The sequence below is a fragment of the Ovis canadensis genome, chromosome 17 (assembly GCF_042477335.2).
Source record: "Ovis canadensis isolate MfBH-ARS-UI-01 breed Bighorn chromosome 17, ARS-UI_OviCan_v2, whole genome shotgun sequence".
In the NCBI taxonomy this organism is placed as follows: domain Eukaryota; kingdom Metazoa; phylum Chordata; class Mammalia; order Artiodactyla; family Bovidae; genus Ovis; species Ovis canadensis.
Genome location: NC_091261.1, coordinates 47,670,484 through 47,685,068, shown reverse-complemented (window position 1 = coordinate 47,685,068; position 14,585 = coordinate 47,670,484). Strand labels below are relative to the sequence as shown.

At 37.4% G+C, this 14,585-nt stretch overlaps 1 protein-coding gene across 3 annotated transcripts in view; it reads right to left on the bottom strand.

The window, feature by feature from the left end:
• Nucleotides 1–237: 237 nt before the first annotated feature.
• The window catches only part of FSTL5 (follistatin like 5), an 873,413-nt gene continuing 859,065 nt past the window's right edge, over nt 238–14,585 (bottom strand). For all 3 annotated transcript variants that reach the window (XM_069557498.1, XM_069557499.1, XM_069557500.1), the window contains one exon: nt 238–940. In XM_069557498.1, the coding sequence (XP_069413599.1) occupies nt 238–940 (703 nt within the window). The remainder of the gene's footprint in view (nt 941–14,585) is intronic.

The following is a 14,585-nucleotide window of genomic DNA, read 5'->3' as shown; positions in this document are numbered from 1 at the left end:
GTTCTTATACTTGAAATAGTTTCTCATTAAATATTGTGTTAACTATTTCTAATCAACCAATATTACTAATTGTGTATGTCTTTGTTTAAAAACAAAACAAAACTATTTTATTTGGGCCATCCAAGTAACTGATGTTTGGCTAGGATACAAACTTAGAAAGTTAAACTGTAAATTTAAATAATGGATTAGTGCAGTGTATTGGAAAACTCTTGATTTAATAATTATTTAACAGGGCTTCTAGGCTTCTCCAACCCAGATGACTGTGTTTCCCTTCTCAACTTCAGTGATCTCACAGTTTAACTTATTGAGTCGTCCATCAAGTATAAAGAGAGAGTCCTTGGAAGGAGTCATCAGGTATTGACCAAACAAGCCACTGTCCTGGATTTGCCTGTTCTTCAGGTTCCAAGGCCATTCTTCTGCCTTGAGTGGTTCCTTAAGGCTTTTTATCATCTTAACCTTCCCGGAGGCAAGCTCCACAAAGAGCACATCTGTCTGTGTGCTTGAACTACCATAAATGTTGTACTGATGGCCTTCCGTAAAGGATGGCTGAAAGGCCAGGTCAGATATGTGCAGGTTAGTGTGAATATCAAAAGCCTCCTGTATTTCTCCTCTGATGGTGATGTACTGGACCCTCACAAGACCTTTCACGTCACTGATGGTGACAAGATAGTGTCCATCTGGAGAGATGTATGGAGTACCCGTCACGTCACTGTTGAACCCAATGACCGAGTCGGTGACACCGTCCACCAAGAGCTGTGGGGGAGCCGCCCCAGTGCCGTTGGGTTTGCAGCCAATGAAGTAGTATCCTCCCAAGTGTGTGTATGCTAGTGACTGCGGGATGCATTGATAGTCCTTCAAATTAATAGTCTTGATGTATGACATGGTTTCAAGATCAATCTTTTGCAGTGCAGCTTCATCTTTATGAAGAATAAATCCAAACCTGCAAAAATGAAAATCAAAGTTAGACAGGAAACTCCAAAGGGGTGAAGAAAATGCACTACGGGCAGGAGGAAAGGGGACTCAGAGCCTGGGCATTAGCTGTCAGGCTGTGCAGGAGCTGGTGGCTGAATCTTGTTAGAGTCCGCTTTAAATCCCACTGCCCTCCTCCTTCCTTAGGTTGTCCTTTCATTACAGCCAAACAATTATAACTCATGCTATAGAAAGCAAAATAATTAAAAGTGATGTATCTAGTTAACTGGAACAACATTTTACTTTTATCATTGAGGGCCAAAAAGTAAACATATTTTGCATGTCTCAAAGCCCACTGAAATTGAATCAACTTAGTTAATGTCTAGGAAAACGAGAAAGAATGAAAACCTTGAATATACATCTTTTCCACTCACTTTATTGACTTCTTATATTGCCTGTGATCATCAAATAAATTTGATACTCATCACTGTTTAGAAAAGTATTCATATTTTTCTCATTTTAAGCTGTTTCACCTTAATAGATGCAGATTTAGGGAGTATAGAACTATTAGACTTCTATTTATTGCATTTTAGAATCACCTTAACTACCTGTATGATTTTAACATTTATTTTATTATGTTCTAAATCCAAGTTAAAATTTCATCCTTGCCATGCTAATAGTGTTATAATTATTAATGATACACCTATGTTGTATTGATCATTTTACATTAAATAATGATGAACTTTGGATATTTATGGCATTTTTCTATTAAATTTAATTTAAAAATAAATATATTTTAAAATATGTTTTGGTGATCTCTTTGATTACTTCAGTGATTTTTGTCCTGAATGCTAGCTGTAGATGATCAGAAGTCCCTGTGAAATGGAGAAGTCAATTTTGTGAAGTTTTGCTTGTTTGGGGGTGAATATATATGGAAACCCTTACCTATAACATGGGTGACTTCCTAGCAAAAATAAGATAAAGTGAGATAGAAACTACTTTATAAAGTTACACCCAAAATGCACAGAGGCCAACAGAATTGGAAGTGACTTTTATTTTTTTTATTGATTAAAGCACTGTCTAATATTTCCAAAATAAACACCAATACAGTATACTAACACATATATATGGAATTTAGAAAGATGGTAATGATAACCCTGTATACAAGACAGCAAAAGAGACATAGATGTATAGAACAGTTTTTTGGACTCTGTGGGAGAGAGAGAGGGTGGGATGATTTGGGAGAATGGCATTGAAAAATGTACAATATCATATATGAAATGAATCATCAGTCCAGGTTCAATGCATGATACTGGATGCTTGGGGCTGGTGTACTGGGACAACCCAGAGGGATGGTATGGGGAGGGAGGAGGGAGGGGGGTTCAGGATGGGGAACACGTGTATACCTGTGGCGGATACATGTTGATGTATGGCAAAACCAATACAATATTGTAAAGTAATTGACGTCCAATTAAAATAAATAAATTTATATTTTTAAAAAAAGAAAAAAAATAAAGACAAGAGAGGTATTGTTAACTGACTTTGCTTCTAAATGAAAAAATAATATTAAGATGACTTTACTGTAAGTATTAAAACAAAAGGCTTCTGATGTGGTTCAGCGGTAAAGCAGGAGATGCAGGTTCAATCCCTGGATCAGGAAGATCCCTGGAGAAGGGAATGACAACTCCACTCTGGTATTTTTGCCTGAGAAATCCCGTGGACAGAGAAGCCTGGGAGGCTACAGTCCATGGGTTGCAAAAAAAGTTCAGTTCAGTTCAGTTCAGTTCAGTTCAGTTCAGTTCAGTTGCTCAGTCATGTCCGACTCTTTGTGACCCCATGATATGCAGCACGCCAGGCCTCCCTGTCCATCACCAACTCCCGGAGTTCACTCAAACTCATGTCCATCGAGTCAGGGATGCCATCCAGCTATCTCATCCTCTGTCATCCCCTGCCCCTCCTGCCCCTAATCCCTCCCAGCATCAGAGTCTTTTCCAATGAGTCAACTCTTTGCATGAGGTGGCCAAAGTATTGGAGTTTCAGCTTTAGCATCAGTCCTTCCAATGAACACCCAGGACTAATCTCCTTTAGGATGGACTGGTTGCATCTCCTTGCAGTCCAAGGAACTCTCAAGAGTCTTCTCCAACACCACAGTTCAAAAGCATCAATTCTTCTGCACTCAGCTTTCTTCACAGTCCAACTCTTACATCCACACATGACCACTGGAAAAACCATAGCCTTGACTAGATAGACCTTTGTTGGCAAAGTAATGTTTCTGCTTTTCAATATGCTATCTAGGTTGGTCATAACCTTCCTTCCAAAGGAGTAAGCGTCTTAATTTCATGGCTGCAATCACCATCTGCAGTGATTTTGGACCCTCCAAAAATAAAGTCTGACACTGTTTCCACTGTTTCCCCATCTATTTCCCATGAAGCGATGGGACCAGATACCATGATCTTAGTTTTCTGAATGTTGAGCTTTAAGGCAACATTTTCACTCTCCTCTTTCACTTTCATCCAGAGGCTTTTTAGTTCCTCTTCACTTTCTGCCATAAGGGTGGTGCCACCCTTATGGCAAAAAGAGTTAGATACTACTTAGAGACAAAACAATAACAACAATTAAAACAAAACAAACTCTAAGAATGGCTCATTTTATTCTTGTCACCTAGAAAATTCATTTTCCATATGCTATTTCTTAAAAAATTAATTTTTGTAAAAAAATTGCCACCTAAACACATAATATAGAAATATGGTACATTCAGGATAATAGCACCTTAAAATTTCAATATAAGCATGTGACAAGCTCTAAATATGAAATAAACACAGACTTTTAACATCATAGAATAAAACAAGATAAATGTTCTTTAAAAAGTCAGTCATAATGATGGAAGTTATGGAGTGCATAAGCAGAAATATTTTACTAAAATAGACATAATACTGTAACTGCTAGTATCACTGATCCTGTTCATGAATGAGGCCAGTTGTCTTGCTGTTCACTGCACTTACTGTTCACTGAACCCATGGCAGGCAAGGGGCAAGCTAAGAGGCTAGAAAATGCAAGGAACCATAGGAACTGCAGACTCCTTATTCTCTCCTCGCTGGCGCAGCAGCCATAGCCGCAGACACACTGTATTCTCTCCTCTGTTATTGACTCAAGGGATACAGCCGTGATGTGGCATTAATGCCACTGCTTTTTAGTTGGAAATCATATCCTTGCCTGGAGAATCCCAGCGATGGGGGAGCCTGGTGGGCTGCCGTCTATGGGGTCGCACAGAGTCGAACACGACTGAAGCGACTTAGCAGCAGCAGCAGTAGCAGCATATCACCAGTAGTCTACATCTAAGTAAGTACCTGCTAACGTGCATGTGCAGAGCTGTAAGTGATCTCAGCTGTTACATAATCATGATTTATAAAACATGGGACAAAAGCAAGATGCCCTAGGGTGAGAGAGCCTGACCATGCCATCTAAGCCAATTTGCTCTTTCCCTATATTGCTTCTATGTTACTACATTTAATAGAGTTAGGAAACTATGCAATAATTTTAGATATATTTGAAAATTTGTGAGAGACTACTTGTTGCCTTTGGAGAGCATGACTTTTTCTATACAAAAGAAGAACGACTGTGTATAACTACTCCTTTAAAAAGATTTCTTAAACATTTATTGAATGATTACTAAATAGTAAGTGCTGGAAATATACTGGAGGTGAACATAACTCACCCTGCTTCCAAGGAGTCTAGAAATTTTAATGGATTAAACAACTGAAATTAAGTGATTAATGCTTAATTATAATATTCTGAAGTATTATTACTTAGTAACTATTACTTTTTCTATATATACTTAAAAGGGAATAAAGTAATCATTTTGAAAATAATATTTGTACAATATTTCAGAATGACATGCATAATTTCTTATTAATTTCCTGAATCTTAATCTTGTCTTGTGTCAGTAATAACTGGGTCAGTGTTCTTTCAGTAAACAAAGCTCATACCATACCTAGTCAGGATACAATTTCAGTTTTGATTACAATGGTATGAAGACACCTTTACGACGTTAGCAATCATTTCCAAATGTTCCCATCAAAAAATGAATACTTGGTGTAGGTTTTAAGTACTTTGCTGTTGTGCAGTCCAACTCTTTATAACCCCATAGAGAGGCACACCAGTCTCCTCTGTCCCCCACTATCTCCAAGAGTTTGCTCAGACTCATGTCCTTTGAGCTTGTGGTGCTATCTAATAATTTTATTCTCTATCACCCACTTCTCTTGCCTTCAATCTTTCCCAGCATCAGGGTTTTTTTCAGTGAGTTAGCTCTTTGCCTCAGGTGGCCTAAGCATTTGAGCTTCAGCTTCAGCATCAGTCCTTTGAATGAATATTCAGGGAATATTTACTTCATTTAGGATTGATTGGTTTGAACTCCTTGTAGTGCAAAGGACTCTCAAGAGTCTTCTCTAGCACCAGTTTGAAAGAAGCAATTTTTCAGTGCTCAGCCTTCTTTATGAACCAACTCTCAGATCTGTACATGACTACTGGAAAAACCATGGCTTTGAATATACAGAATTTGTGGGCAAAGTGGTGTCTCTGCTACATGAATACTACCTTAATGCTAAAGAATTTAAAAGCTCTCAAAATAAAAACCCAGTCCAATTATTTCTGTGTTATCAGCATCAAAAATACCATACAGTTGTAAATATAAATAATTTGGCTGAATTTTACTTGTCTTAATAAATAATGGACTTGGGCTATTGAAAAGAGGTGTGTTTCTATTCATTAACAGTGATAAAGGATACGTAAGTATGAAGATGTATACCTGTGTCTGGTGTCATTTATGAATTTGTTAATTATTATGGAAGATATTATCTCTTTTTTGTTATATATGATGCATGTGCTCAGAGGCAAAAGTAGTAATTTGCACATTTAATAAAAGCCATAAACCAATCAAGACTTGGCATTTCAGTTCTCTTAATCTTGTGTCTTCTGTTCCCTTTGGGCAATGTTATTTGAATGCTAAAGAGGAAGTAAGAGACAAGCTCTAACTAACTTGAACTAGTTTCACTCTGATACTGAAGGGTGCATTCAAGTTTTCTGTCATACAATCCAGCCTCTTTTGGAGGTAATTAAAATTTTTAAAAACAACGCCCCTTGTAGGGTGATAAAATTACATTCCTTTTGGCATCCATGTTGTATGCTCCTTCAGGACTATAGATCTAGCTGCATAAGCAGATGCATTGAGAAAGCCTTCAATTCTTCATTGCTGATTTATTGGGTAGGAAGTAGTGTCTCTAATTCAAAATTTCCCCCTAGTACAGATTGATATTCTGAAGTCTCCCACTGTTCATTAGTCTGTGATTATTATTTACAAGGCTCTCAACTATCACGTCTGCTTAATATTATAAAATTCTGCATAGTACTAGGCCTAATAGTTTGTCTAGTATTTGTCAGAATGTCTATAGGAAGTTGAAGACTATGACAAATAAGAGAGTTAAAACTTATTCTTGTGATCACTTTGTTAATTAGGGAAATGCAGCAACTAGGAAAGTTGGACCTCTCATCACGGCGTTGTGTGGATTTGATGTCAGATTTGTTGAAGAGGGTGACTTTTCTTCTTTCCCAAATTGTTTAGTTTTTCTGAGTGTTTAATCAATTTAGTTCATTATAAAGTTTATAAAAAGATTCAACTTTAACTACTGCTTTTATGCTTTAAAGTGAGGTTTTGAAGTGATTCATGTTCAGAGAACTTGTTGTTTTGGATAAAGTAAAGATTTTCAATATGAGCTGATTTAGTTCATGACCCAGTTTTTCAACATAATGCACATATGAACTTACATAAAGTCCTTGACTTCCACAAGTTTCAATTTCCTCATCAGCATGAAGAGAATAAAAGTAACTTGTTTTGAGAATGAGAATAAATGTATGATTATTACCAGGAAAATAGTACATTCTCAAAAAACAGAATTTGTCCATGTTTTATATCTTAATAATAACAGAGTTAAGAGTCTCAGTAGGGGTCCCCAAGGGACAGGAGGAAATAAACCTCAAGGGGTAGATTTTTTTCCCTTCTCTGTTGAGGACACCTGGTTCCCCTAAGCTTAACTTTTCTCAAACCTTGAAGTAACTGATGCATTTTTCTTATGGAAATGTTTTTCTTAAGCTGTGTTAATGAAACCATGCATTTGTTTTGAAAGTTGCCTTTCTTCAATTCAGTACCACCTAACATATTTTTCTTTTCTCAAACCTTGGGCTGACAATGGCTCAGTTCAGTTCAGTTCAGTTCAATTCAGTCACTCAGTCATGCTGGACTCTTTGCTACCCCATGGACTGTAGCACACCAGACTTCCCTGTCCATCATCAACTCCCGGAGCTTACTCAAACTCACATCCATCAAATCGGTGATGTCATCCAACCATCTCATCCTCTGTCATCCCCTTCTCCTCCCATTTTCAATCTTTCCCACCATCAGAGTCTTTTCAAATGAGTCAGTTCTTCCCATCAGGTGGCCAAAGTACTGTAATTTCAATTTCACATCAGTTCTTCCAGTGAATGTTCAGGACTGATCTCCTTTAGGATGGACTGGTTGGATCTTCTTTCAGTCCAAGGGACTCTCAAGAGTCTTCTTCAACACCACATTTCAAAAGCATCAATTCTTTGGTGTTTAGTTTTCTTTACAGTCCAACTCTCACATCCATACATGACTACTGGAAAAGCCATAGCTTTGACTAGATGAACTTTTGTTGGCAAAGTAATGTATCTGCTTTTTAATAAGTTGTCTAGATTGGCCATAGCTTTTTTTTCAAGGAGCAAACGTCTTTTAATTTCATGGCTGCAGTCACCATCTGCAGTGATTTTGGAGCCCAAGAAAATAAAGTCTCTCACTGTTTCCATTATTTCCCCATCTATTTGCCATGAGGTGATGGGACCAGATGCCATGATCTTAGGTTTCTGAATGTTGAGTTTTAAGACAACTTTTTCACTCTCCTGTTTCACTTTCATCAATAGACTCTAAAAGATAATGTCTCAACAAACCAGTATTCATGTCAATTATTTTATGGCCTGGGATGACACACATTTTAATCTCATAAATGCATATTGTGGGAGAGGGGCCTGGTGAAACTCCCTCAGCCTCTCTTATCTGTTTAGCAGCTCTCACTAACAAACATAAAATGCCTTGCTAAAAACTAACAAGCAGGCATTCTTTCTGTCCCCTTTTGATGTCTGTGTCAAAAGCTTTCTGTACCTCTATTATACTTTAATAAATCTTGGCTACACAAAAGCTCTGAGTAGCCAAGACTCATTTCTGTCCCAAGATCGAAATCCTCTCTCCTTGAGCTCACAAATTCTGGTGTAGCACACGGCTTGCAACCGCAACCTTTCAGTAGCATAATTTTCCCTTTGGTATCAAATATAATCTTTCTTATGGCATAATAGATTTTTATAACAGATTTTCCATAGGTGGAAAAATAAGAACAAATGTCAGTTTTTTTCTATATAGCCAGTATTCCCACAATGTGAAAAATAAGCATGCACTGTTACCCAACTATGATGAGATTTCTCTATTTGTGAATTCAACAGAGATCTCTTTAATAACAGAAATTCACATTTTTCTTCTTGCCCTCACTTGTATCAACAGGATTTATGCCCAGTCCACACCTCACCCAATCACCAAATAGTTCACTTGATCAGAAACAAGGGCAGCCTAGCTCACTCCACCATCTTTTAGGGTTGCTGTTTCAGTTCTCAGGGAGGGGGTGGAGCAGATGCCCATGGGATACTGGTGACTTTGAACTCTGCACAGATGATGGGGTTTGAAATAGATACCTCAAGGACTTTCACTAAAAATACCAGAAAATTTTGTGGCTGACTTTAGGACCTGGATCTTTAAGAAGATGGAGAGTTGCAGTCATAGTTTACGCCATGACAATTCAGGAGCCTTGCAGAGGAAGTGATTTGGCAGAGAGAGGAAAAGAATAGATACTTAGAGAGAAACATGATTGAAACATCATGAACCCTAATAAAGAGCACCTGCACAAAGACCTCCAGATCCCACAAGACCAGGATATAGGTCTTGCATTTGAATAATGAATGGTTTTCCCACATCTTTCATTAGACAGTCCCCAAATGAGTCTGATCACATAGAATCTCACAAAGCTGTTTTAAGTTACTCACTCTACAGCATCTGCAATGTTATTCTGCCCCTGTTCCACTTTCAAATCCATCACCTCAGATGCTACTGAAGGAATCGCCTAACTACAGCTAATGACTTGTATTAATTTGCCATATGGTCAGTCCCAAGAGCAATGATACTCCAAAGTTTAGAGTGAAAGTTACTCCAAAGATTTGCAGAAAAACAATTATTTTATCTCCTGAGTTTTCATTTAGGGTTGACTCTTACCAGAGTCCATGCAGATTCCCATCTGGACAGTTCTGTTTAAAGCTGACTTCTAATATTAAAGCTGACTTCGGATCACTAAGGACCAGCCCCCATCTTAGAAGCTGGGAAGTGTTTCTTTAATAAAAAAATATATATATTGGAATATAGTTGATTTCCAATGTTGTGCTAGTTTCTACTGTACAGCAAAATGACTCAATTATACATATAGGCCCCTTTTTTAACAGTTGTTTTTCCTATATAGGCCATTACAGAGTTTTGAGTAGAACTCTCTGTTTTATACAGCAGGTTCTCATGAGTTATTCACTTTATATATAGTAGTATGTATATGTCAGTCCCAATCTCTAAATTTGTCCCTCCACTTTTCCTCCCTGGTAACCATTAGTTTGCATTTTACATCTGTCTCTGTTTGTTTTGTAAATAGTTTCATTTGTACACCTTTATTTGTTTATTTTAGATTTCACATATAAACAATGTCATATCATATGCATCGTTATGTGTTCAGCTTACTTCGTTCAGTAGGGTAATCTTTGGGTCCCAAAGTTTGTTCTTTTATGACTGAGTAATATTCCATTGTATATATTATAGCACATCTTCTCTACCCACTTCTTTGTTGATGGACAGGGAGTCCCTGGTGACTCAGATTGCAAAGAATCTGCCAGCAATGCAGGAGACCCAAGTTCAATCCCTGGGTCAGGAAGACGCCCTGGAGAAGGAAATGGCAACCCACTCCAGTATTCTTGCCTGGAAAATCCCATGGATGGAGGAGACTGGCGATCTAAAGTCCGTGGGGTCACAAAGAGTCGGACACGGCTGAGCGACTTCACTTTCACTTTTGTTGATGGACATTTAGGTTACCTCCATATCATGGCTTTTGTAAACAGTGCTGCAATGGCTTTAGTGTGCATATATTAATATCTTTTTGAACCATGATTGTTTTCTGTTCCCACAGATTTCGCAGTCTTTCTGATTCACCCTCTCCCTTGCTATATGATCTCCTTCCTCAAACCCTGTCCTCTGCACCTAAACAATCTTTCTCTGTATATCAATGGATGCAAATGGGGAGCAGTAAGTGGAGACTGAGTGTATTTGAGGTTTTATTTAGCCAGATACTACACCCTATCAGTTAAAAAAATGCTGCCATCCACATATAAATAAAAGCATTTTCCAAAACTTTTCTGATGTCTCAATTTTAGAAACTATATTGTTTGAACTGTATAGAAAACATATGCTAAAGTAAATAATCACTACTTCATAAAATGCAGGATTAGTAATATCTTGTTTTTCTAATTGGATATGTATCTTGCTTTTCCAAATGGAAGTTAAGAAATGTTTAACAGATAAGGAACTAAAAGTTCCTCTCCTTGTAATGGGCTTCCCTGGTGGCTCAGTTGATAAAGAATCTGACTGCAATGTTGTTGACCCAGGTTCAATCCCTGGGTCAGGAAGATACCCTGGAGAAGGGAATGGCAATCCACTTCATATTCTTGCCTAGAGAATCCAATGGATAGAGGAGCCTGGAGGGCTAAAATCCACAGGGTCACAAAAAGTCCGACATGACTAAGTGACTAACATACACACTCCTTGCAATTAATGTATAGCTCCACATACACAATGTGCTGTTGAAATAGCATCTTCCATTGTGTTACAGTTAGCACAGAGTTTTCATGGACACACACCATAAATCTGACATGAACCATCATTCACTAGTTTATGAATTCTTTTATATTTACTTGTTTTCTATTATCCTAGACTGACCCTTGTAAGAAAAGATTGAATGCTGTTGCTACTCAAGTACCAGAGGATTTAGTTTTTATCTGAACTTCACATAAATAGCTCGATAAACGATACCTGTTCATAAGCAGTGGTCATATTCACACTGGGAAGAGGGAAAGCATATAGAAATAGAATTGATACAGTTAGTAGAGATTTATAACAAGAGCAAGGACAGTCTCTGAATTATCCTAAAGCTTAGATGTGTTTGACAAATGATAATACTTTGATGTTTTCTGTTTTCAACACACAGGTTGAAAAGCTGTAAAATGAACACCAGGATGCCCTCCTGCCTGCCTTTTATAAGTATATTTTAGAAATTCTGTATTAAAGATTTTAGGTACATCACCTCTCCCTTACTTTCTTTTTTTTTTTTCTTAAAAAGAAGTAAAATGTGTTTATGAATATGAAGTCTACTATTGTCTTCTTTCTCTCATATCTTATTTTTCTGTGGTGTCAAGAATTTGATTCTTCTAGAAAAAACTGACATGTAAATATATAACTTAATTTCACTATATTGAGAATGTCTAATTTCTTGACAGCATTAATACAGTATCTGAAGGTCTATAACTTCTAGTGAGTAATCAGGGCATACAGAAAAAAAAATCATATTTATTAAGAATTCTGTGCATACACACCACATGGACTACAGACCATAGTTTGAATATCTAAATTATCCACCATATTTTGAAGAGCTTAAGAGCTTAGGGGAAAACATGACAACTATGCCTTAATATGCATTTTTAAAGACTGGTTACTCTCCCCAATTTGATTTTGGAAAACAACATGAAAATCTGAAAGAGCAACCTCTCTGACTTTACCTGTTCTTCTGATTAGAATGTTTTTCATGAAAAAGTTAGTAAATGGATCAGAGGTGAAATACCAGAAGTGGAGTTAGTAATTAGCAGAGTGAGAAATAATTTTTAAGCATAGAGTGGATACTAGAAAAAGTAGATAAAACAAAGGAAAAAAAAACAAATTAAAATCTTTCTAATCAATTAAAAATATTGCCAAAATGTCTACTGTATACCTGTAAGACAGAAAAAGAAGTGGAAAAAAAAAGTTCCATGAGGAACCACGTTTGGCATGGTTTGGGATCTGGAGACTATGTGATCATATCCAGTAATTATTCATAACCTACTATATGCAGCACACTTTGTAAAACCTTAGGAAGAAAAGGGGGAGGAAATAGATGGTTTCTCTCCTTTAGGAAATTATCCTTAAGGTCAAGCAGTGGGATGCTTTTAATTGTGTGCCTTGACTTGCAAAGTATGTTTAGGGAAATGCTTCAGAGAAAAGATGGGTGTAGCTACAGCCCTGTAACAGTTATTAGCTTGTATTTTTGTAATGCTCACCTTTCACTTGAAGAGAGAGCATATATAAGTCTGGATCCCAAAAGGGAAAGAACAAACTCTAATTAGAATAAATCAATGGGGTTTACAAAATAATGGAAATTGACTACACGTGTTAGTGCAGTAGTGTATGGAGAGCAACAGTAAATGTATAGTCACTGCTGTGTTCTGGAAGGAAGGAGCTATGTGGAGAGGTATGTTTTGTGAGAAGCTGGGACTTTATATCTTAAGAAACAGCTGTTCTACAAGAAATCAGCAGACAAGGTGCTAAGGACAGGGTGTATGTGGAGACATATTACTCTCTTGTCCTGTCTTCTGCATGCAACCTCCAGCCCGGCTTCTTACTGGCCAGAAAAACCAGCCAGTCACATTACCCAGACCCCTGGGATGGAGAGAGGAGGAGAAAGGTAGAGTTTTTACAAAACAGCAACACCAAAGAGGCTGAAAAAACCCATTGAGTGAATGAACAGAACTGCCTGGAGTGAGGATTGTAACATACATATATCTCTAATTGAGATCGCTTGACAATTGATATAAAACAAATATGTACATTTGCAAGTTGCGATAAGAAAAATTCTTGACTTTTTTGCCTGAAATGAATGCTTCTTTGCATAACATTTTCTTCTGGTAAAGGTGTGGAAAATGTCTCTAAATTTTAGTTACTATTAAAACATTTTTAATAACTGCCATGTACTGAATGTGTGTGTCCTATACACTCATTCCCTCCAAATTCACATATTGAAGCTCTAATTTTTCATGTGATGGCATTTGGAGAAGGGACTTTTGGAAAGAATTATATCATGTGGGTGGAGCACAGATGAATGAGACAGTGCCTTATGCAAAACATAAGAGAGATGATCTCCCTCTTTCTCTCTGCTGTGTGAGGATGCAGCAAGATGATAGTGGTCTGCAAACCAGGAAGAATCCAACTAAGCAGATAGATACATGGCCTCTGACTTTCCAGCCTCAGAATGGTAACAAATAAATTTCTGTTGTTAAAGCTATCCAGGTTCTGGTATTTTCTTAAAGCACTTTAACTGACTAAGACAGACTTTGGTACCAGAAGTGGGGATACTATTATAAAAAAGTGTGACAGCAACTTTAAAGCTGAGTCGTGGCTAGAGGCTGGGGGAGTTATGAGTTCATGTAAGAAAAAGTCAATATTGCTATGAAGCGGTTATTAAAGGTAACTCTCATGAAAGCCCAGGAATAAAAAAAGGTGAGAAAGCCTCTGTCTTCTTAGAGAATACAACAGAAACCATGAGAGAATGTGGAAATATGGATGGTAGAGGTCATTCTGATGAGGTCTCAGATGGTAGTGAGAAAATATCATTGAAAACTGGGGAGGACCATCCAAGGCCCTAGGGGTACAATCCCTCACTTCGCAGAGCTGCAGAGGCAGAACGGCCATTCCAGTAGGTCTGGAAGGCACAACATCAAGCTAAAGAGTATATCTTGAGACGAAAATTTCATAGAGTTTGCCATGCTGTGTATCAGAATTGCATGGGACTCATCACTATTTTCTTTTCTCATTTCTCCCTTTTGGAATGGAGCATGCATTTTGTACCTGCTCCACCACTGTATTTTGTGTTCACCCTCAAAATTCACATGTTGAAGCCCTAATTCCCAATGTGCTTCTATTGGATGTCAAGACTTTAGGAGGAAATTAAGTCAAGGGAATAGTGCCATTATAAGAAGAGACATGAAAGTTTATCTCTCTCTCTACCATGGGAGGACATTGCAAGAAGATGCTGCTCTGCAAACAAGGGAGAAGCCAAGCATGCTGACACCCTGGTCTTTGACTTTCCAGCTTCTTAAGAATGAGGAATAAACTTTTGATTAAGCCACTTGGTCCACAGTATTTTGTTAAACTAATGGAACTAAGATAGAAATCATGGAGTAAAAGTTATACACATATGATTAATGTTAGTAGTAGTATAATTATTTTCCCATCACTTTTTACATTTTCTTCAGACAAGACTAAAGCTTCATGAGCAACTACTTTTTAACAGACTAAGGAGTTATAACATAATTTCTGAAATTTATTTGGATTTAGTATTTAAACACTGTATCATCGGGTGTGTGTGTTCTTGGGTATGCAAGGGTAAGGTAAAGGAAAGAGCTTTGTTCTGTTTTCTTTAGTTTGCATGTTTTATTTATATTAACAATCA